Consider the following 24,994-nt stretch of genomic DNA (forward strand, 5'->3'; position numbering starts at 1 on the left):
CCAGTGCCAAGCATATGGAAGAGATGATACGACTAAGGTCAGCATGTGGTAAGTTGTGGTGCTGTAAGTCTAGTTCTGACTGCAGGGCCAGCCTTTCTACCACACCTAATGATAAGCACTCATGCCTAGATAGTCATGCTTGGGCAGACTTGCCAAGATTGACAGGTGTTTGTATACACTAGGAAGGTATTCTCAAAACATTCCACTTGTAATTCTCTAATGTTTCTTAGGAAGACTTTAACCTTCAAACATTGATTTCATTCTATCCTGGATTCGTGGCATTTCTATAACTCAGGGTAATCCCTGGCCATTTGTAGCATGGAGATAACCTCTAGAAAGAACAGGACAACAATTATTTGCTGCCCATCCTACCCCCCTGCAAAGACTGTGGAGATGGGACTGTTTTTTGGCCCCCACTCTCCATACAGGGAAAATAACACATCCAGAAAACAAACAAACAAACAAAAAAAACAGCCTCCTGAGCGCCGAAGTAAGGTCTAAAAAGCCCAGGTCATTGTATTAGTATTTTTGGAAGACACGTGGAGCGTACATTAAAAGTAGTAGACAATAGTAAGGACTAGTTCTAACAGTTTCGTAAAGAGATTTCTTCACTTCATAAAACCTGTGGGACCATCTGCTCAGCAGAACACAGGGCTGCATCCAAGTTGCCTGTCCCACCAAGGATGGTGTTGGCACATGTGTGGCTGATTTACTCCAGAAACAAAGGCATTCTTAGATGAATTTTTCATCTCCAAATTTGTCAGTCTTGTTTTTACTTGTCCCAGTATTTTTCAGCAGGTTAACCCTCTTATCAGTGATAAATTAGTATATATGCTTTGTACCTATTGATATATTTTCTGTGAGAGTTTTCGAGTCACTTTCACGACTGTCTTAGCACGCTGACTATTCCAGGTTCTGAGATCATGCCTTTATTTTCAACTTTATGCCCCCTTATGTTTAGTTCAGGGTCGAGTCACTGGTAACTGAGTTGTTTTGAAAGCCACTCTTATAGTGCTTTTCATCTCAAAAGGAGCTCCTAACTGAGTGTCTGAGTCACTTGGAACATTTGGAAACCCTGTGGGAACAGGCAGTGTTCATGAGCATAGCCAGTGCCTTTGGCACAGGAGATGCTCGATTTGCCTCAGTTCCTTTGTTCTGAGGACACCAAGTGCTTCTTTCTAGCAAAGACTCAGGGATATTAAACCGAAAGGAGGACAAAAAAGTAGTACCTAGCCCTATAGTCTCTTTATAGCAGCTGTCCTTCCTCCTTCTAAGCCAAAATGCTGTGATTGGAGAGCCAGAGAAAACATCTAAAGTCCATATTTGTTTCTCCTCCTTTGATCTGGGGACTCCAGGTATGGAATTTAGCATTTCAGTAAATGCCATCTGACATTTACTCATTCATTCAGCAAAGTTGGCACTCAAGATGAGCTTTGTCCCTCTGCTCACAGAATTTCTAGTCAAGCAGGGTGGTTGTGCAGAGAAAAAATGAGAGAAATGTGCAGGAAGGGTGCATGCTGGTACCATGGGCTGTAAGTGGGATGTGCATAGTTTCTGGCAGTTAGGGCCTCTCTGAGGAAGTGCATCTAAGCCAAGGCCTGGAGAATGGCCAGGAATTAGCTAGGTAGAGAGGAGGGGAGTCAGATGACAGGGCTGGACTGCGGTGCCTTCCCTGAGCTGCAGTCAGGATGGCTACTGGCTGGAAGCAGTTGTGGGGAGCGAGCTGAACCTGGGGGCACACCCAGGACCCAGAGCCAGAGCTGGGGGAGAGCCTAGACTGCTGGTCTTGGGATTTTGGACTTTAACCTAAGAGCAGTGGCGTGCCTTTGAAGATTTTATAGATAGAAATGACTGTAACATTAGACTTCTATTAATTTTTAGATAGCTTCTAAGAACAAGGAATGAAACTTTGGGCCCCAGAGCAGTATGTGAGACTATAATAGTTCAGGAAGTCGTCGAAAAATCTAAAGCAGGAAGTCAAGAAGAAAAGGCTGTATTTTAGCCCCTTTTGTTTTGTCATCAGAGATAAAATCTGGTTCAAAGATAAATTGTGTTGTGTTATATGGCAGTTCTCTGTGAAGTTTCTAAAGCCATGCTTGTAGTTATCTGCTCAGCTTAGCCTACTCTAGCAAGAATTAAAGAAGAATGTTTTTATAACTGATTTGCATTAAAAATAAAACTTTTCCTAGTATTGTCTCATAGTCACCCAGTTGTTTGGAACATTTTGGTTTGTAGTCTAACGGGCGTCAGCCATCAGGACCCTCCTAGCACCTAAAGTCAATATGGGGAAAGATATAGGGGATTAATGTTTTCCACTGCTAGCTAGTCATATGTCTTAGAAGGCAGCTCTACCTGGTGGAAGAAGCCCTGTGGGCTGTGAGTCTTGGGGATATTTACTAGTTGTCAGACTCTAAGTAAGTCACTTATCCTGTAGTACAGGGGTAGGAAACTGTGGCTCTGGGAATTGAAGTTTGTTCACCCTCCTTCATAGTTGTTATAAAGATCAAATGGGAAGCTGCACTGTTAAGTGTAAAGAGCCATATGTATGTGTATATACACATATATATTGTATACATATATATGAGACGACATCATTTTGAAAGGGTTAGCATTATGTTTAGTTGTAATTAACAGGAAACCTTACTAATAAGGACTTACACATAGGGAGTAATTTGTGTCACATGATAAGCAGTTTATGGCTGGCATAGCTACTCACTAGTGCCACTGAAGGGCGCAAGCTGTCTCTGACTCTGTATTTTCCATTGCTAGAGTGTATTAGCTTTCCTGCTCACGCTAGCTGCCCCTGGGGGTGGCACTTACCTCAAAAAGGAGAATGCTTTCCCAGAAACCTGTGGCTTATGCATCATTAGCTGGAACTGTCATATGGCCATTCCTAGCTGGAAGGAGTCTGGGAAGCCAAGTATTTTAGCTGAGCATATGGCTACGATCAAAACCAAGGTCTATAAGTAAGGAAAAGCTGCATTGAATATTCATTAAGGAGCCAGCACTGTCACATAGTTGTTTACATTAATTTTTTTTCTAGAATCCGTGTTGAGTAAGAGACTTTCCTGTGTGATTGGAACTTGCAGCTTTATTATTAGTCAATATCTGTTCTGTCTGCCCTCTATTTTGTAGCCTGTCCTCTGAAGTCATGCCATGCCTCAAATACCATTCCACATTGTCTTCTGTGTTTGGATAGATAAAGACCTAGTTTCAACACAAATGAGTGATTTGCATAAAGATACAATCAGGGGTCCATAAACCTTTATAGCTGATGAGAATGAGGTAGCTAGAACCCAAAGGAGGTGCCCATAAATGGCTAATAGCCTCATTACAGGATGTATGTCTAGCACATTCCGTTTACTTCATTTCCCACATAAACTAATAAGAAAACAAGCCAGGGATAACAACACCCTGCTTTCTTAAAAAGCTTCTTGAAAGTTCATGAGTACTAAAGCACTCGTGGTCATAGCAGGCTCAAATGCCCAAGTGCCTGTTTGAATATGGATGGTATTTCTTGCAGAAATTGTATCGTGAAGACAGTTTGAAGGATGACCACACATTTCCTCCCCTGAAGCAGCTGCATTGGGTAGTTGAACTGTTACACTTTTAACAGCTTGTGTGCAAGGGGATGGCGTGGGAGGAGTAGCTGTACTTTCAGTCTTCAGGCAGCCTGAGCAGTGCTCTCAATGCAGGATGCAGGGTGTAGAGGGCTGCCAGAAGGAAAGCCATCAGGTGGAATGCAGGCCCCGCGTTGGCAGTGCCACAGGAATTACACATCATCCTTTAATGTCGTGATTCCATACAGAGATCAAGGAAGCTGTGCTTTTGTGTAATCCTTGTAAAATGCTGCAAAATGCCATGCGTTCTTGTGAAGTATCAGTCATGGTAGTTACCAGTGTTGTATCTGAGAGGCAGCATGGGGAGATCTTATGGGACCTTTAGCACATCATGATTTCCCCATCTGTAAAGCAAGATGCTCTCTGAACCCGGTTCCTTCTGGTTTGAATGTTCTGTGAAAGTCAGGTTGTGAAAAAATGTGACTGTGGGAGGGAGGATGTGAGGGAGATGCTGAGTGGGGTTAGATTGCAATTCTGTCTGGGAGGAGCCTGCTGGAGAGGGTCGGAAAGGAGACTATCTGGAACAGGCTTGGAATTTGGTGTCAGCAGAGACATCCTCAGCCTAGATTTGGTGGGACTTGGTGCAGGTGAATACAGGGATTGATGTGGCTGTGAGTGGGGGCGGGGCGGTGGCTGAGCCAGATTGCAGGAGAACAGGGAGGAATGGGAAAGGAAAAGAGGGAAACCCCCACTCCAATTCAAGGAATCTGTCAGAGGCAAGGGGGCAGGAGAGAGGAAAGTCAGGAAGGATGATGAGTATAAACCCACTCAAGAACTGCAGGGGCCTTTGCTGCCTTCTGCCCGATTGGCCTTTTCTCCCATGCCATGTTAGCAAGTTCCTGTCTTTTATGGATTAATTTGGTCATTTAACCAATATTTATTAAGTCACTCCTCTATGCTAGATGTTGGATGTGCAGCTGTTAGCAAATCAGATAGAGGTTCAGTTCTCACAGAGTTGTGTCCTTGATAGGAGGTAGGGGACAGGCAGATGAGTAATTAACCAGACATATGGACTGGCCCATCCTGGGGCCTCTCAGGACCTGGTGGTTGGCCGCCTTTTTTTTCTGGTGCTTAGATGCACTCTATGTCCTCACTTGGAAGATATTTCTATTCCTCCTGACTGGTCCTTCACAGTCTGTATGAAAACTCACATTGATAAATAAAAAAATTTTTGTCAGATTAAGCCCACCCTGTCTTCCTCCAGCTCGCAGTGTTGACACCCAGACTTTTCGTTTGCTGTGTCCTTTGATGCATATAGGGACAGCCCTTTCCCGGTGCTCTTTTCTCCTTTCTTGGATGCAGCTGCAGGCCTGGGTTGAGTTTTATGAGAATTCTCCCACTGTACACAGTTCTGTGCTCTGCAGAGGTTGCTGGCGGAGCACCTAGGCCTGACTGAGACAGCAGGAGAGGAGAGGGAAGACTCACTGAGGCAGTCCGGATGTAGGCAGGAGCTGCCTCTGTGCGGGGAGTCCCATTAGGAGGAGACTTTGAGCATCATGTGTTAGAATGCAGCAAGTGGGAAGGGCTCTTGGAGACCAGGGAGGCTGAGACTGCCCGGGGTCACACTGGATTTAGAGGCGGTGCTGGAATCAGAACCTAGGAAATGGGAACAATGCAGTCGGAAACTCCCTCAGAGTTTTCATTTAGGCATTTGAAAATGTTTAAAAAGAACAGAGGTCTAAACACCAAAAACCGTCAGGCACAGACTTTCTTTCCCCACTGAAGCTGTAAGACAAAAGACATGTTCATGAACACCAGTCCAGCCTCTTAAAATCTTCGAGGAAATGTTGCCATGTCCTAGTTTGTGTTTTCCCTTAATGTCCTCCTCGAGGCGGTTCCCTGCATTCTAATGTTAGGACATGTATTGAGGAGAAGCCAGCAGCTCTGCTTTTCATTAAGTAAATCTCACATGGTCTCTTAAAAACCAAAAACCAGACAAAAATAACAGTAACAGCAAAAATGTATTAAGCTGGAAAAGAGCTTCTTTTTCAAGTCAGATAATTACTTTTAGAAATTGTCCTCCAACATGTTCCTCCCGGGTCTCTGGTCCCTTGTCTCCACCCCTCCCTGGGGCCTCTGAGTTCCTCAGGAAGTATTTCCAGTATGGGCTGTGGGTTGCTGCAAGGCCTGGGGTTTTCTTGGTAATAGGCACTTTGCCACATGAGCATTTGACAGTCCAATCTCGCAGAGGGGCCGTTCATCACCTTGCTACTAGCCCACACAGGAAGAAGAGGCTGGACTCAGCCTGTAACAGAAATCTGTACAGTTTGTTGTGCTTATTTCCTGACTTGGCTTAGAATTGTGATGATGATTGTAAGACCAGCCTTTGAAGTAAAGGAGTTTGAGCTGCGCCCTTACTCCATGTGCCTGTAGACTGACACATGCTGTCACCAACATTGAGCACCCCCGCCCACCACTCCAGGCACTATGCTCTCCTCTAGTAGGTGCACTCATCTCTACCTGCCTTGCAATATTTGTATACTGCAGGGGCTGGTGCCTGGGTTCTGGCCCTGGCTCTGAACTCTAGTGTCCTGATGGAGAAAGTAGGTAGGGAGACTGGACTGGATTAATGGTGTTTGAACTTTTTTTTTCTTTTGTTTACTGGAACCTCTTTTCCAAATGAAATCTTAAAGGGAACCCCAGTATATAAAAGAGTGAAGAGAGGAACTGCTGAGGACGAAGCTGAGCATGGGGCCCCCATCCTCTTCTCCCTGTAGAAGTCCCCCAGGCATCTCCTGGAACCCTAAGACTCAGAGGAAGGGTCTGGATCCCAACGACTCAATGTATTTATTCTGTGGTGACTTGGAGCTTGACATGTTACTGTTTTACTTATGTCTCTCTCCTGGATGTGTTCTCCTTTACGGGGAAAGCTCTGTCTCATTGGTTGTTGTGCCCTCAGTGCCTAGTGCTTAATACATGATAGTAAAACCAAGAACTGGCAATCTGTGGCTATTTGTAACTTCTTGCCTCTTGACTCAAGAGGCTGCAGTGAGCCGTGATCACACCACTGCACTGCAGGCCTCAGTGACAGAGTGAGACCCAGTCTCAAAAAAAAAAAAAAAAAGTGTGTACTCTGTTACCAAGTCCGTAATTCTTCTGTTCCCAACACACTGTCTTGCTTTTCTTAGTCAGAACCCTACTATAAGCCATGCATTGACTCTCCTTGCCAGAGCCAAATTACCCTGATAGATACACAGCACTTGTTTACTCATGCCACACCCAAGATACTTCCCCAGTGTGTTCTTGAAGCCCTTCCTACACTGATTGTGGTCAAGTCAGAACCTGCCTACACAGTGCAGGCCCATCATGCGGCATTCAGGACGTTGCTCTCCAAGCCCACACAGTCCAGGAATGCCTGCTCTCTGTTTCCTTTACCAGTGCTCAGTGACCTTTACCAGAGACCTGTTCTTGCTGACTCCGATTCTGTGCTCCTCTGATTAGAAACGAATTTTTCTTGGCTGGGTACAGTGGCTTACGCCTGTATTCCCAGCACTTTGGGACACCAAGGTGGAAGAATTGCTTGAACCCAGGTATTCAAGACTAGCCTGGGCAATATGGCAAACCCTGTCTCTACAAAAAAAAAAAAAAAAAAATACAAAAATTAGCTGGGCATCGTGTGTGCCTGTAGTCTCAGCTACTTGGTAGGCTGAGGCAAGAGGATCACATGAGCCTAGGAGGTTGAGGCTGCAGTGAGTCGTGTTCACTGAGACTCTATCTCAAAAAAAAAAAGAGAAAAGAATTTTTCTTGAATATCAGTGGTCAGCAGTCAATTCTGATTTCACAGAAAGAGATGGTTGATTTTGTTGATACAGAGATTTTTTAAAAAGAAGTGTAGATCAAATTGATTATTGTAAAGTAATATTGAATTCTGTTTACAAGCATGTCCTATTCTCAGAGAGATTATGCCATTTGGCATGGGATAATTCTACCACTGAAATACCAGTGCAGATTATGTCATTTGGAAGAATACAAAGTATTTGTAGTTAGAAATGTTTTTATCAGCCGGGCACAGTGGCTCACGCCTATAATCCCAGCACTTTGGGAGGCCGAGGCGGATGGATCACCTGAGATCAGGAGTTCGCGACCAGCCTGGCCAACATGGTGAAACCTTGTCTGTACTAAAAATACAAAAATTAGCCAGGTGTGGTGCTGGGTGCCTGTAATCCCAGCTACTTGGGAGGCTGAGGCAGAAGAATCGCTTGAACCAGGGAGGAGGAGGTTGCAATGAGCCGAGACCGCGCCATTGCATTCCGTCCTGGGCAACAAGAGCAAAACTCCGTCTATGGGGGAAAAAAAAGAAAAGAAAAGAAATGTTTTTATCAAAAACAAAAAAAAATTTAAGTAACTTTTTATTATGGGAAATTTTAAACATATACAAAGAACATAATATTACCTCCAGGTTTATTAGCTAGGTGCAACAGTAATTACCCCTCTTGTTTCATTGATACCCTGCTTTGTTATTTTGAAGCAAATAACATGTTACCTGAAGCAAATATTACTATGTATTTGTTAAGTAACAAAATATTGCTATTTTGAAGTAAATCCTGACCATCATATAATTTCCACCTTAACTATTTCAAAAGTTTACATTTTAAAGATGTGAAGTTTCATCATGCTTTAGCATCAGTATGTTTGCTTGTGAATTTACTGAACTGCTATTCTGTGATGTGCAAACCTTATTTTTTCAGTGTCACTCTTTACAAGTATTAGCAAATACATTTATATTTGTATTTCTCCCACTTTCTTAGAGAAAAGGGACCCTTGTATAATCTGATCTGTACCTTGCTTTTCTTATTTAACAGTTTATCCTGGAAATTGTTTCTTATCAGTACAGGTGACTGGACTTTGATGACGGGTTTATGGTGAGGGTTACTGGTGTGCAGTACTGGAGAAAAATTCTAGCCTTTCCTTTCTCTGGGCCAACACTGTTAATACTTGGTGGTTTGAGGCATGTCACAACCTTCCTTTGAGAAACATGGATCTGTTTAGATGAAAATGGTTTCAGAACACCAGAGTTACTCACAGATTATGTTTTTATGTAGTATACATTAAAAATATACTATTACATAGTTTAGATTTTTATATAGTATGTCAAGTCAGTGTTTTATGTGGGATGTCAAGTTTCGTGTGGAAACTTTGAGTAACTGACATTTGTTGACCTTTTTTTTTTTTTTTTTCAGATTTAATTTACCCACACCCAAATGCTTCTGCAGAAAAAGCCAGAAATGTCCTAGCTGTGGAGACTGTGCCTGGAGAGCTGGTGGGAGAACAAGCTGCAAATCAGCCTGCCCCAGGGCATCCAAATTCTATTAATTTTTACTCTTTGAAACAGTGGGGCAATGAGCTCAAGTGAGTCTTTGGAAAGCAGCGTATGAATTTGAAAATGGGTTGTTTCTGATAATGTATGTCACAATTTTATAGATGAAGTTAAAAACTATCTTACACTTACAAAGGCGTTTGTTGTTTACATCATACTTTCCCATAGATCATTGTGATTTTAGCTTGTATTACTTGCTTATTCTGTGTCTGACACTATGCCAAACATTTTCACACTTAAACGGTTTAATTTAATTGCTCAATTCTGTGAAGTAGGTCATATGGCTGACATTTTACAGAGACTGAAACTGGCTGAAGGAGAGTATGTGTCTGAGGTCACAATTCTTCCAGGCTGCAGAGCTGGGGCTTCTTGTGCCTAGGGCCTAGTCCCCTTTCCAAGACACTAGGCTGGCCAGGTCCTGTGCTCTGGATTTCCATTCTCTGTTTGTGCATGGGCTAGTGAGAGTAGAGGTGGGTTGGTTTTTGTTCGTTTGTTTGGTTTTTATGAGATGAGGTCTTGCTGTGTTGCCCAGGCTGGTCTCAAGTCCTGGGCTCAAGTGATCCTCCTGCCTCAGCCTCTTGAGTAGTTGGGACTGCAGGCAAGTGCCACTGTGGTCGACTTGTTTTTTTAAAGAACTTTATTGAGATACAATTCACACACTGTACAATCACCCATTTAAAATGTACAATTCAGTGATTTTTGGTATATTCAGAGTTGTGCTACCATCACCACAATCAATTTTTAAATGTTTTCATCGATCCAAAAAGAAACTCATTACATTAGCAATTCCTTCTCATTTCCCCCAACCCCTTCTCCTCTGTCAACCCTCAACCGTAGGCAACTCCTAATCAACTTTCTATGAATTTGTTTTTTGGTGTTTTTTTTTTTTTTATTTTGAGACAAGGTCTTGCTCCGTTACCCAGGCTGGCATGCAGTTGCGTGATCATGGCTCACTGCAGCCTTGAGCTCCTGAGCTCCAGCGATCCTCCTACCTCAGCTTCCAGAGTAGCTGGGATTACAGGTGTGTACCACCATGCCCAGCTAATATTTTAATTTTTTTTTTGTAGAGACAGGGGTCTCTTTATCTTGCACAGGCTGGTCTCAATTTCTGGGCTCAAGCAATCCTACCTTGGCCTCCCAAAGTGCTGGGATTACATGAGCCACTGGCCCTGGCTTATGAATTTTATTGTGGACATTTCATATAAATGGCACCGTACATGTCTTTGTGTCTGGCTTCTTTCACTTAGCATAATATTTTCAAGATTCCTCCCATGTTGTAGCAAGTATCAGTGCTTCATTTCCTTTTATGGCCAAATAATATTCCCATATATGAATGTGCCATATTTTGTTTATCCATTAACTTGGAGTGGTGGTGCATGCCTGTGGTCCCAACTACTTGGAGGCAGAGGTGGGAAGATCACTTGAGGCCAGGAGGTCGAGGCTACAGTGAGCTGAGTTCACATCACTGCACTCCAGCCTGGGCGACAGGGTGAAACCCTGTCTCAAAAAAAAAGAAAAAATGAAAAAAGAGAAAGGTTGTAGTGGCAGTGCATTGTGGGAGACTTGGAAGTTTCTTGCTGTCCTGTAGAGCCCAAGCCAGTAGTCACTATGCAGTTGGCCAGCTGAGCTCCATAAGGGGTCCCACTGGTTTTTCAGGATGGGGCTGGGGTGTTCTTAGAAGCTACTATCCAAGGACACACTGTTTTAAAAAGTAGCCTCTTTGCTGTAACTGCTTTCTTTTTTGTACCTTCGTGGTTGAATTCAGTATGATAAAGTTATTTTCTGTGTGTTTTTAGTTTTTAAGGATTAGATTTATATTGAAGCTGAGTGGGATATACAGGATATATATAGGTTATACTGGAACTGAATGTCAGGGGTACTCAGACCTCAGAAGACCAGCACTTATGAGGGTGTTCACTGTAGTGGGCCCTGCCTTCCTTCCTCATCCTGGCTTGTGGCTGCAGTCCCACCTTCTTGGTCGTGCTCTGCTCCCATTCATCTGCTTTCTGCTGTTTTCTCTCTTCAGTCAGCTCTGATCATGTCATCTCCCTACGTCAGAAGCATTGCTGATAGCCCTCAGCCTGCAAGTGCAGCTCCAAACTCTTTGGTGTGATATTTGAGTTTCTCAACGTTACGACATTAGTCTCTTCTTGGGCAGCTGCTTCCCGGTATTAGCGCTTCGTGAGCCTCTGTGTTCTGGCCATTCTGTGCCTTCCCCTTCACCCCAGAACCTCTGCCCAACATATGCCTGTCTGCCCTGTGCCATCTGATTAAGTCCCAGTCATCTCCCACCACCCAGGGGATGGGGAGGGGTCAGCCGGGAGGCACAGTGGGGCTGCCTTCCCTGGGTACCTGCAACTAGAGAACCACTGATTTCCTCTGTTTCAAAGTATTGGGCTTCTCAGTAAAGAAAGGGATCTGTGCTCCTAAAAGTGTCAGAAAACCACTGAGAGCGTCCCTTCATTCCACATGTTAAAAGGTTGAGGCTTAGAGAGGTAAAGTGACTTGCTGAAGATCTCATAGCAAGTGTGTGGCCAAGCTGAAACACACACCCAGGTCTCCTAATTGGGGACCCAGGGCTCCTTCACCCTTTCATCATAAGAACACATTTGGGGGACTATTGGTTTGCCAGATTTTCATACCTAAGGTGTGTCATCTGCCCTCAAAGTGAGATAATGGAATGAGGTGGAAACAGACCTGTAATGCTGGGTGCTTTCCATGTCCTTGAGCACAGGAACATGGATGATGATTGAGTGCCTCTTGCCTAGGAAAGTGAACGCCTGACACTTCTGCCTGTCACAGCTGACAGATCACATTCAGGGTGAAACATCACTAGGATTTATCTTCTATCAGCTGTGCCTTTGCCATGTAACACAGTGATTAAGAACCAGGCTGCCTGAGTTCAACTCCCAGCTATGCCACTTAGTAGCTGGATAACTTGGGCAAGTTACTTAGTATTCTGTGCCTCCGTTTCTCATTTGTAATATGAAGATAATAATCATACATCATGAGATTGATAGCATGATGATGAGTTCGTATGTGTAAACTGCTTAGAACAGTGCCTGGCACTTAGGAAGTACTAGGCAAGGGTTAGTTGTTGCTGTTGCTGGTGGAGGGCTAGCTCATGACAAAGCCATTCTTCACAGAGGTTTTTGGGACCACTTTCTGTAGACACTAATGCTTATTGACTGGCATATGAATCTTAAGTGTTTATGGTTTTTTGTTTTTCTTTTGTTTGTTTTTACTTATGGCATGCTTTATGAAGTTTTAAATAAAATGCCTTAGGTGCATAGACAGACTTTAATGACCCTAAAATAGATTCCTGTATTATAAATGAATGGCTCAAAAATTGTATTTTTTAATGCACTCAAAATGCTATCAACATTATAGTCAAGGCTTAAAAGATAAATGAAGGTTTGTTTATTCTTTTATTCTATTTATCAGTATAGTTGAAACTCTCCTAACTAGCTCCCCTGATGAACTGACATTTTAAGGTTCCTCAGTAGAGCCATGGTCCTCACTGACTGCATGAGACCAAATGGGCCACTTCAGGGCACCTGTGTCCCTGCTGCCCCCCAAGCTGAGCTACAGACCTACCAAGAATCAGCTGGGTTTGTTCCTCACTGGTTAATGCCCGTTGTACTTATTATTGTAATTATGTAATTTAATGAGATATTTACTAAACCCATGAAATATAAAAAGGAATTGTTGTTTCTAGGAAAAATAAGTTGAATGCTTAGGGAAAATTTGATAAAGGTGAGTCACTAAAAAATTGCCATGAGGATGTGGGTGACATGATTGTGAAAAATCAAAGAAAAAAAAACTTAAAAGCCTGTAAGATTTTATGCTTAGATTGTTTCATATCTGTTAGGCCTTGTTCCATTTTTTAATAAGAAACAAAACAAAATTGGGAAAGTTAGCCGATGTCTTAATGGATGTGATTTGCCCAAGAAAGATAACAGAGAACTGCAGTTAGTATCCCCAGATTGATTTCTTCCTTCCTCCTTCCCTCCCTCTTTTTTTCTTTTCTCTTTTCTTTGTTTTTCTTTCTTTCTTTTCTTTCTCTCTCTCTCTTCCTCCCTCCCTTCTTTCCTTCCTTCCTTCCCTCCCTCCCTTCCTCCCTCCCTCCCTCCCTTCCTTCCTCCCTCCCTCCCTCCCTATCTCTTTTTCTTTCTTTCTCTCTCTTTCTTTTTCTTTCTCTCTTTCTTTCTCTCTTTTTCACTTTCTCTCTTTCTTTCTCTCCTTTCCCTTTCCCTTACCTTTCCTTTCCTTTCCTCTCCTTTCCTTTCCTTTCCTTTTCCTTTTCCTTTTCCTTTCTTTTTCATTTTTTGAGACAGGGTCTCTAGTTTGTCACCCAGGCTGGAGTGTAGTGGCACGATCTTGGCTTACTGAACCCTTGAACTTCTGGGCTCAGGTGATCCTCACATCTTAGCCCCCCAAGTAGCTGGAACTTCAGGCGTGTGTCACCACGCCCAGTATCCTCAGATTCCAAGAAGAGGCTTTGGCTGGCGTGTATCAGTAGACTGGCAGATGAGTGCACATTTACATACACCTTTACAGGTGCATGTGTTTGTTTTAAGTTCCTTTTATATGGATTCCTGCTTTAACCACATTTTTCATTTAACTTATCAACAGTCCAAATCACACCAGGTGAAGGAACTAGGTCTCTGCTGAAATTCTGGCCAGTCCATGTGTGTATGTGCATGCTCAGGGGTGGGAGTGTGCAAACAAGTGAGAAAGTGCATGCCTGAGCACACGTGTGAGCGTGCATCGGGAGCCTGTGTGGCGGTTCAGTGTGTATTTTCAGTGTATGTAGGAGGTGTGCTTAGGCTGCAACAACACTGACAGCAGTCAGCAAAGTTCTGTGGCTTTGTGGCCTAGACTGTGCGCCCATCTCTGGGTGCTAGGCTCCTGGGGTCCAGCTCTAGTTCTGTTCAAGAGTGGGGTCACGTTGTGGATATTGCAGTCAGCCTAGGTTTTGGAATCCCAGTCCTGCTACTTATTGGGTGTGTGATGTTGAGCTGGTGACTTAACTTCTCTGAGCTTTATTTTCTCCATTAGTAAATTGCGCGTGTGCACGTGTGTGTGTGTGTGTGTGTGTGTGTGTGTGTGTGAAGTAAGCCTCTCCTCTACTGGATGGGTGGGAGTGTTAAGGTTATAAATAAGAACTGCCTAGCACAGCGTCATTGTAAGTGCTCAGTAAATGGTGGCTACACAACCCAGGCCTGCTGGTATTGCTGCCACTGTCGTTACGCTGACTCTTTTTTTTTTTTGAGACGGAGTCTCGCTCTGTCGCCCAGGCTGGAGTGCAGTGGCGCGATCTCGGCTCACTGCAAGCTCCGCCACCCGGGTTCACGCCATTCTCCTGCCTCAGCCTCTCCGAGTAGCTGGGACTACAGGGGCCCGCCACCACGCCCGGCTAATTTTTTGTATTTTTAGTAGAGACGGGGTTTCACCGTGGTCTTTTTTTTTTTTTTTTTTTAAAGCAGTTAGCATTTAATGAAACTCCCTCCATGTGGCTTCAAGCCACCAGGACACAGGCCCCGCCAACACTCTTAATCTTCTCCTCAGCTCTTCTGCTGAAGAATTTGGCCTTCACGATGACAGGCTGCTTTGGGAGCTTTCCCTTTCCCAGAACTTTGTAGTAGCCCGATCGCACCACATCAATGATGGGAGCAGCCCCAGTCTTGTTTTTAGCAGCATTCACCCGTGTCTGTTCACTGACCAAAGTCCACAATTTGTCAAGGTTGACAGTTGGACAGAAGCTCTGGTTCCTCTTTAAGTGGTAATGCTTCATACCAACTTTCCCAAAGTAGCCTGGGTGGTATTTGTCGAAGTTGATCCGGTGGTGATGCAGACCACCAGCATTACCGCGGCCTCCGGGATGCTTCCGGTGCTTGCCTATGCGGCCGTGGCCGTGGCTCACGTGGCCCCGAAGTTTCCGGGTCTTCCTCAGTCTGGATGGCATGTTGGCAGCCCAGACGAAAAAGCTTCACCGTGGTCTTGATCTCCTGACCTCGTGATCCGCCCGCCTCGGCCTCCCAATACGCTGACTCTTTTGAGCCAGTAGGTGAAGTGAGTCTCTACTTCCTTGAGTCAGGTGGATGGGGTGCCTTTCTCAATGCAGGTGTAAGGGCTGAGCTAGCCGGGAATGTGTGCTCATCCCTCCAGGCCTGCCTCCCGTAGGTCTTCTGCAGGCCCTGCAGTTGGCCCTGCTCTGATCTTTTGTTTTTGCTTCTCTCTTGACTCCTTCAGGCCTGGTAGAAAGAGTTATTTGTGAGCATGGCGGGGGTTCCCAAGAATCTATTATGGTTTTAGTGCCTAGGACTGTCAAGTCGTGACAGTGACTCCTCTCTTCAGCCCCAGTTCGCAGCAGAGGGCCCAGCGCAGCCCAAATCAGGCACCCAGATGTTTGGTGAATTAGGGGAAGTTGTTCCTGTCTGGGAGCCGTAACGTGGTACTTGTGATTTTCCTTGTTGGAAGGCACAGCTATGTCTGCCAAGAAAGACAAGGCATGTAGTCACCATGCTACTGCCTCACACAGACATTTTTTAAGCCAGGCCTTCTGGAGAAGGAAGCAGGAAGGAAGGTGACTTGCTCTTTGGCCCATGGAGTTTCAGCAGTTGTGGGAAGTTGGCTGGGGTGTGTTTGTGTTTCTGCAATGGTGCAGTGGCACCTGGTCTTCTCTGATAGCTCCCAGGAGCATGAAGTTGTGCTTAGCAATTATGTCCCAGTGGTCCTCTTGGTCTTGATCCATTCACATGCTCCCAGGGGCCCACGTATCAGAAGGGCCGCCGGTGTATGACACTGTTCCATGGAAATCACTGTGGTCATGAGAGGACCAGTGGCTTTGGCCTGTAGACTCGGAGACCTTTCACCATGACTCAGCATGGCAAGCCGAGGCTCAGAGAACTTTAATGTCTTGTCCAGGGCCACCAAGGGAGCAATTGGGCCATGTCTCCTGTTGTATTTAGAGTTGGGGGCTGAGGAAGGGCACCTGTCTGCATCCTCTGCCTGTGCTGGGTCCACCTGTTGCAGGGACCCAATTCTAAGGGACCTGAATCAATTCAATCGACTGCCTCAGCCTTTCAGAGGCTTCTCATTGCCTTAGGCTGAAGGCTGTCCTGCTGAACATGGCCTTCAGGGTCCCGTGGGGTCTGACCCCTGTCATTTTCTCTGTTGCAGGCCCACTTGACTTCTTTCAGTTCTTCAGATGTATGTCTTCCCGACAGGCCCTGCCTCAGGCTGTCCCATTGCAGGGAGGGCTCTCTCTTCTCTGGTTACTTCTGCTCATTCTTCAGAGAAGCCTTCCTCCCTGTTCCTCCCACTCCTCACTGCTGTGCTTCTTCTTCGTAGCCCTGTAGTTTCTGTATTTCTTTGTGTACTTGTCTGTGGTCCAGCTCCCTTGCAAGGCTGGGAGCTCCATGGGGCAGGGACCCTGTCTGTCTTGTCTCTGGTTTACCCCAGCACCTCACACTGCCTGGCTCATGGTGGGTGTCCAGCACCGACTTGAGGAAGAGTGATGAGAGAAGGCTCCAGACCCTTCCAGGGGCAGAGTTGCTCTGCTGCTCCTGCTCCTGCTGCTTGGGGGCTTCTCATCCTCTGCCCTTTATACTCGTGGGGGGTCTGCCCACACCCACCTGCCCTTGTGCCACACTCCCTTCCCCAGCAGGACGACAGTTCTTTTCAGCACTTTTCTTTCTGTTTGGCTTCCTGGGCAGGATGTTACCTTCTGACACAGCATTGTTCGCTTTGTTGACTGGGAACTGACAGCAGAAAATACACATCTTTGTATGTAAATGTATACTGTTGTTATGTAAATAAAACTGAAAGAAAAATTCCACTGCTACATATAGTAAAGCTAAGTAGTATTTTCTCTTTTAATACTAAAAAAATGCTTGTCATGACCCTCAAAATTGATTTCTTGACTCCTTAATTTGATGTCCTGGCCCCCAGTGGGTCATCACCTGCATTTGAGAAGCCCGTTCTGCAGGACTGCCTGGCTGGGCAGCTGGCCCTCCCTCCCTCCCCCGCTTCATCTTCCTCTCCCCCGCTTCATCTTCCTCTCCCCTCCACTATGGGATGGGGCTGAGGATGTTCCCTTGGGTAAGAGGCTGTCCCTCCCTGCTGTCAGCTGTTTAAGGGTCTTCAGGAAGACAGGCAGGCAAGCCTGTGAGTCCTCTGCCACAGGGGCTGTAGGATGCAGTTCAAGGCTGAACCCAGCATGTCACGGCCTACCTGGGCACACCAGGAAGAAGTGCTTATTCTTTGCAGTGTGGGTTGTGGGAGAGGCTGGTGATGGTTTTGCTGTGAAGATGAGTTTTGGCTTAAAGGGCTTGAGAGATGGAGAGGGACTGTCCAAAGGGGAATGCAAGTGCAAGGACACCCATGCAGAGGCAAGGAAGTCAGAACAGGGTGTGTCTCACGAGTGGCATGGGTTCTGATGCCGGGTGCGTAGGGTGCTAAGGGGGTGAGGATAGAAGAGGAGCTGAGGAGGCCAGGGACTCCCAGGGTGAAGGGGTGGGGGTGTCTGCCCTTTGGGCAGTAGGGAACCTGTGGAGCTGTACCTGTCTGAAAGTTCTACAGTAAGAATATTGTTTCTTAGATGTTTGGTTTCTTTGAGGCTGTGCATGTTTATTAGGTGTTTGCTCTGATGTCTTAGAATTGGAAGGGTGATGTACTCATCTGTCCAGGTAAATGTCTAGAGTATTTTGGAAAGGGTCTTTCTGATGACACCTTTCTAGGTCCTCAGGACCAAAAGACATCATATCAGAAGTAAATATATTCTGACTTTGGACGTTAATGCTCCAAACTTGAATGCCAGCTGAAGCCTGGACCACAACAGAAAGCAGCCTCTCAAAGTCCTTGGTTTGAAGGGCAATAGCTTATTAGAGAGTAATTGTATTAATTTGCTCTGGCTGCTATAACAAGTGACCATAACATTGGTGGCTTGAAACAGCACATATTTATTGTTTGATAGTTTGGGAGGCCAGAAATTCAAAATCAGCTTCACTAGGCCTAAGTTAAGGTGTTGGCAGGACTGCTTTCTTCAGAGGCTCCAGGGCAGAGTTAGTTCCTGCCTCTTCCAGCTTCTGGTGGCTTCTGGTATTCCTTGGCCTGTGGCTGCCTTGCTCTAAATCTCTGCTTCCCTGGCCACATTGCCGTCTCCTCTTCTGTAGTTGAATCTAGGCCCACTCCGCAGATAACAGTGTTAATCCATTCGTGAAGACCGAGCCTTCATGGCTTAATCACCTCTTAATGGTCCCACCTCTTAATACCGTCACAATGATAATTACATTTCAACATGAGTTTTGGAGGAGATATTCAAACCATAGCAAGTGACCTGGCTTGCAGGCCTGCCACCTGACAGCGTCCCCATTTGGCCTGCCTTCTTAGTTGTGTGTTTGTACTTCATTGCAATAAGCGTGCATGTGTATAAAAAGAAAAATCAATCATTGCTGAGGAGTACACAGTTAAAAGTGAAAGTCCTTTTAAGTCCACTTCCCAGAAGTCACCACTAGAACTGAAGGTACTTATGTCTGCACCCTGAACTTTGCTCTGTGTGTATGTGACTTAGAGGGATCGTACAGTATCCACTATGTCAGTGCATAGCTACTTCGGTGACTTAGAATGCTCACTCTTCCCTCAGACATGGCTTCTCTGTATTTACCATGTCATGAGGCCCACTTGCACCAAAGCTGTGCTCTCACCAGCAGATGGGTCAGGAGGGGTCAGCAGTGGTGGGGAATGTAGGGCCACCTGCCATGCCCCTTTGAGCTGACACATTATATAGGCACTTACCTGGAATGTCCAAACTTGTTAGCCCTTACTAGAGCTCTTGTTCTAACAGAATTCAGTTATAGGAATGTGCCCTGATTTATTTAAGCAGTTTCTTAGCCATGAACATCTACTTGTTTCTACTTTTCTGTCATTTCAGATAGCATTGTTCTAATATTCTTGTACATATGTCTCTGTGCCCTTGTGAGAATATATTTGAGGAATTAATTTGTAGAGGAGGAAATACTGAGTCAGCCTTATTGAGATGGCTGTTGCCAGTCAGAGGAAACCGCCCCCACACAACCTCCTCCCTGCCCCGCCACCTTTGTTTCCCTTAACAGGGCCTGTAGTCTGGAGGGAGGGAGGGAGCTAGAAGTAGTGGTAGCCTGCCTCCCTCCTGTGCACAAAGTCCTGGCAAGTGCAAACCTCTGCCTTGGCAGTGTCGTCCCCCTGCTGAAGAGGTTGTGGTTTTGCCTGAAACCTGGCTGTGCAGGCGGTTTGTGGAGGGGTTGACTTGGAAGAAATTTGATGGAACATTTCCCAACAATTCTGTCAACTTGTAAATTCTAGCTGGTTATCAGAATTCAAACGAATGTCGAACAAGTTATTACTGTTTTAGTTAGACATTTTAAACTGTGCAGGCTTCCACCTGGAAAGAGGTTTTCTTAACGATGATACAGATTGCTGGCGTTTGTTTTAAAAAGCTCAGGCTGACCACTGCCCCTAACAAGGTGCTGTTTTGCTGCTTGGTGGTGCCTCACTTTTTATTTCAGATCAGAGCAGCTGAGTGTTCATAGGTGAGCACCTGGCACGATGCCTGGGAGAACACAGAAGGCCTCTCAAAGATCTGTCAAATAAGACTGGGGTCTTTAAACAGCAAATACTGTCATAGAACAGCCTCTAACACCAGCTAAAAAAGTGCCTCCATTTAAACCAGCTGTGAACTCCTCATGGAGTGCACAGGCAGGACACGTGGTTGCCACCGAGGCCTCTGTGGGCCAGAGCAGATAGGGTGAGTGTGTCTGAGAAGTCTGCACTGTAATGACCCCCTTGCTGCACAGTCCTAGAATTGGGTTGCGCCACATAAGAGCAAAAACAGGAATTGGCTATATACTGTTTCAGCTTCAAGAGGCTTTCACTTTGAGCGTGATTCCATTTCTCTCTTATCCAGGACTTGACAAGTAGCACCGTACCTCCAGCAAGGCTGTCCCTCAGCTGCAGGTGAGAGCACGGCAGTGTACAACTCAGGCTTGCAACAGGCTGGAAACCCAAAACCGCAGTGGGAGGAAGGAGGGTGTGTGGCCGTTCTAAGTCACTGAAATTACTGTTCTCTCTCCCCGGGCCATGTGGGGGTGTCCCTGCTCTTATTTCTCTTTCCTGCATTCACCCTTTAGGAACCAGAGGTGAGGAGCACAGTTTGACAGCTAGGGCAAATGGCAAGGAGAATTTAACTGCTAAAATTGACAGTGGTGGTAGTCACATGCCGCCTGAGAGAAGGCTCCCGTGAGATCCTTGCTATAGGCAGAGCCACTGAAAAGTCATAGTGCAGTGGGTCCAGCGGTTCCCCAGTGCTCTGTGAAGTGATGAACCAATCATGTCAAAAAAATGAACAGAAGTATAGCCAGCATTTGTGAGAGTTTTCTTTTTGAGCAGCTATTTTGAAATAGTTTTCTCTACAATTTTATAATTTTTATAAAACCAAACTTTATACAGTATCTTGCTCATTAGGTTACCATGGGGAATTGACTAGAATCCTTCTATGCAGTTGTCTGTGAAGATGTGTGGCACAATGCCAGGCTCTAGAAGAGACAGGAAATAAATAGCACGTGCAAGATGCTATACGTCGTTTACCAGCTCCTTCTTGGTCCTAAGTAAATAAACTATGAGAAAGTGAGTATCAGTTCTAAACAGGCATAATTGCTGGTTCCTGGTGACTCTTTGTTAAAGCAGTTAGCCAAGGGCCATACATCCATATACTGTGATAGCGTGATGAGAACATAAGCATGTTATATAATTTCTCTGTATTCTTCTGAATGTTTAAAGTACAAGTAAAAAGGGATAACGCTATGCTTTAAAAAACACATTGAGAAATGACTGTTTTACATGAGAATATCATCTGTCTGATTCAAACTAGAGATAAAGCCACCTTTTCCCCCCTTGCCTTTAATCCACCTCAGAAAACACCAAATGATACATTTCTTCCTCTTCCTTATTTATTTGCATGTTTATTTTAATAACTTCATTGAGTTATAATTTACCTCCAGTAAGTTTACCTATTTTAGGTGAATAGGTTGATGAATTTAGGAAATTATACACAGCGATGTAAACACCTCCATAATAAAGAAAAATAGAACATTTCTACACCTTTAAAAATTCCTTCACGTTCCTTTGCGGTTGATCCCTTCCCTTAATACCTGGCCCTGGGCAACCTCTGATGGGCTTTCTGTCACTATAGCTTTGAGTTTTAAAAATTTTTGTATAAATGGAATCATACTCCGTATAGTCTCCTGTGTGTCTTCTTTCACTTAACATAATGTTTTGGAGAGACTTATCTATATTGTTTGGTGTTTTCGTATTTCATTCCTTTTATTGCTTTAGGGATAAGTATGGATCTATTAAGTAAGAGAATATAAGTTCATATGTGTGTGTGCGTGTAAGTAAGGTGGTTCATGCGAGCATGTCCTCTCCTCACCACTCCACTTACCGACTGCTCAAATGAATTAAGATGTCTCTTCATAACTAACACATGCCTCTTACCTTTTGGCAGTTTAACTATAAAAATTTGACTTCCTTTATTTCTTTTGCAAATTAGGGTTATACTTAAAACTTTAAATATTATTTGTATTAGGCAATTTGATTATGATATGCCTTGATACAGTTTTCTTCATGATTTTTGTGCTTGAAGTTTGTTGAGCTTCTTTTATCTGTGGATTGATGGTTTACATCAGATTTAGAAAAATTTTTCGTCATTATTTCTTCACATACTTTTATTCCATCTCCTCCCCTTCTTGTCTCCTTCAGTGACCAGCTCATTGGTCCATTCATCCTTCCTTTTTTTCATTTGTCGTTTTTCTGTTTCATTTTAGGTCATATTTCTGTTTTGTTTTAGGTTGTTTCTATTGCAGGGTCATCAAGTTTTCTAGTCTTTCCTTCCACAATGCCTGGTCTGCTCTTGTTCCCATTTAGCATGTTTTTCATCATAGGCATTGTAGTTTTATCTTTGGAAATTTTATTTAAATCTTTTTTTTTTTTTAATTTTCTGTGTCTCTAAGATGTTCATTCTTTTTTTCTAGCTTCTAGAACATAAAGAATACAGTTACAACTTTTAGAGTCCCTGTCTGCTAATTTTATCATTTGTTGTTTCTGGTCTGTTTCTGTTAATTGGTTTTTTTTCCTCATTGTGACTTGTACTTCCCACTTTGTGCATGCCTGGTCATTTTTAAAATTGAATACCAGATGTTGTGAATTTTACCTTTTTGTGTGCTGGATTTTTTTTTTTTTTTGTATTGCTATAAATATTCTTGGGCTTTGTTCTCAGATGTATTAAATGACTCTGGAACAGTTTGATCCTTTTGAAGTTTGCTTTTAAGCTTTGCTTGGTAGGATGAGCACAGGCTTTAGGGATACCATCGGTAGCCTTTCTCAGTAATCTTTCTGATGCCCTGTGAATTATAAGGTTTTCCACTCTGACTGGTGAGATTAGGCAGTATTCCTGGTCCCGTGTGAGGCTCAGGGATGGTTTCCTTTGCTTCTCTCAGTTGGTTCTCTCCCTGTCCTCAGATAGCTTTCTTACGTCGAAGCCGCAATCAGTACTCAGTTGAAGACTTGGGGGGACCATCTAAGATCTCTGCGACACTCCCTCTGTGCAGCTCTCTTCTCTCTAGTACTCTGCTGTATGAGCTGCAACTGCCTTGAGAGTCTCCACTCTATCTTCTCATCTCAGAGAGATGCTGGGTTCCTCCTGGGTTTTCCCTGCCTGCAGCCTGGCCTAGAAACTGTCTCCAGGCAGTAAGGTGGGCTTACCTTATTGGCTTTCCCTCTCTCAGGATCATTGTCCTGTGCTGCCTGATGGCCAGTGTCCGAAAACCATGGTTTCCTATATTTATTATTTTTTTTTCAGTTCTTTAGTTTTCACCGGGGAAGGTAAATCTAGTCCTTGTTATTCCATCTGCACTGGAAGCAGAAATCTCAACCTACTTTTAAAAACTTTTAATGAAATATTTTTAGCACACAGACAAGTGTATTGATTACTCAGATAGCCATGACTCATTTTTATAGTTTTGTCATATTTCTACTGCATTTTTAAAAACAGAACATTGCTAAAATCCTCTCTCTCTCTCTCTTTTGGTTTTTTTTTTTTGGAGACAGAGTCTTGCTCTATTGCCCAGGCTGGAGTGCAGTGGGGTGATCTCTTCTCACTGTAACCTCCGCCTCCCAGGTTCAAGTGATTCTTGTGCCTCAGCCTCCGGAGTAGATGGGACTACAGGTATGCGCCACCACACCCAGCTAATTTTTGTATTTTTAATAGAGACAGGGTTTCGCCACATTGGCCAGGCTGGTCTTGAACTCCTGACCTTGGGTGATATGCCCACCTCGGTCTCCCAAAGTACTGGGATTACAGGCATTAGCCACGGCACCTGGCTAAATCCTCTCTTCTTGATCCTATTCTTCTTTACTTTTACAGAGGTTGCCAGTATTCTGTATTTGATAATTGTAATTTGTGTGTGGACTTAAAAAAATAGTTTTACTACATATATATGTATCCATAAGTAGTCTCTGTTAATAGTATAATCTGAAGCTATAAAACAGTATAATGCTGTACCTATAATTCTTCCATTTTCTTTTTCTTTCAGTGTTTAAAAAACGTTTATCCCTATGATACATATAGCTTTGGCTGAAAGGTACATTCCACAAGAATAAGAATCTTGGTGTGTTTTGTTCACTGGGATATTCCAAGCATCTAGAATATTACCTGGCATGTTGTAGGCCCAATCAATAATTGCTGGATGAATGAATTAATTTTAAGTGCTGTATAGTACTTGACTGTGAATATGCTACAGTTTATTCTCCTGTTCATGAATGTTTAGGTTGTTGTACCTTTTTATTTTTTTCTAATATGGACAATTCTGCAGTGAATGTTTTTGCTCATGTCTCCTTGTGCACATACATAAGAATTTCTTTTAGCAAATACTGGGTGTTAGGGGTAGGCACTTCTTCAACTTAACAGTACCTTGTTGAGTTCCTCTGCATGGTAATAGTATCAATTTATAATCCCACCAGCAGTGTATAAGAATCTCCATTTCGGTTGGGTGAGGTGGCTCATGCCTGTAATCCCGGCACTTTGGAAGGCCAAGGTGGGCAGATCACCTTGAGGTCAAGAGTTCGAGACCAGCCTGGCCAACATGTTGAAACCCCGTCTCTACTAAAAATAATTAAAAAAAAAAATTAGCTGGGCATGGTGGCACAGCCTGTAATCCCAGCTACTCAGGGAGGCTGAGGCAGGAGAATTTCTTGAACCTAGGAGGCAAAGGTTGCAGTGAGCCAAGATTGCACCACTGTACTCCAGCCTGGGTGACAGAGGGAGACTCCATTTCCAAAAAAAAAAGGAATCCCTATTTCTCCATATCCTCACCAACATTTGGTATCATCAGATATTTAAATTTTTGCCAATCCTATATACATGAGATTACGTTTTGTTTTACTTTTGTTTTTGTTAATAACACATATTGTTTTTCCCAATAGGAATTCGATGTCTTCTTTCCGTCCTGGAAGAGGACATAATGATAGTCGGAGGACTGTGTTTTATACCAATGAAGAGTGGGAACTTTTAGACCCAACCCCTAAGGACCTAGAGGAGTCCATAGTACAGGAAGAAAAGAAGAAGCTGACCCCTGAAGGAAACAAAGGTATCAACATACTTCCTGTTGTCTGTCATTCTCTGTACTGCCATCTGTTAACCACCAGTGATGTGGGAGACATATTATCAGCAGGTATTTCGAGAAGCATAAGGACCAATGGGGGCATGCATTTTCTTTGTCGGACTTAAAACATAAAGGCTTAAAAAATTATTTAATAAATGTTATAAGAAATAAATGACTGTCTAGTCCAATGGCTCAATTTTTTGGGGGAGATAGCACACTTGGAAGTCATGATCCTCTTTATGGAAGTATTGATTTTAAAAACTTTATAGAAATTTGAAATGTACACAAAAGAGAATATAGTCTCATGAATTCTGGTGTACACGTCATCCAGCTTCTACAGTGTGAACTATGGTCTCTCT

At 44.0% G+C, this 24,994-nt stretch overlaps 2 protein-coding genes across 2 annotated transcripts in view; one reads left to right on the forward strand and one right to left on the reverse strand.

The window, feature by feature from the left end:
- TBC1D2B (TBC1 domain family member 2B) overlaps positions 1-24,994 on the forward strand; it is an 83,283-nt gene that overhangs the window by 23,679 nt on the left and 34,610 nt on the right. Inside the window, exons 3-4 of the mRNA XM_032174241.2 lie at positions 8,801-8,969; positions 24,457-24,620. Coding sequence (XP_032030132.1) covers positions 8,801-8,969; positions 24,457-24,620 — 333 coding nt within the window. The remainder of the gene's footprint in view (positions 1-8,800; positions 8,970-24,456; positions 24,621-24,994) is intronic.
- LOC116481521 (large ribosomal subunit protein uL15) lies at positions 14,431-14,921 on the reverse strand. The gene has a single exon (XM_032174243.3). It carries the CDS (start codon positions 14,903-14,905, stop codon positions 14,459-14,461), a length of 447 nt encoding a protein of 148 aa, XP_032030134.1. The 5' UTR covers positions 14,906-14,921; the 3' UTR covers positions 14,431-14,458.

The sequence above is a fragment of the Hylobates moloch genome, unplaced genomic scaffold (assembly GCF_009828535.3).
Source record: "Hylobates moloch isolate HMO894 unplaced genomic scaffold, HMol_V3 SCAFFOLD_14, whole genome shotgun sequence".
NCBI lineage: Eukaryota > Metazoa > Chordata > Mammalia > Primates > Hylobatidae > Hylobates > Hylobates moloch.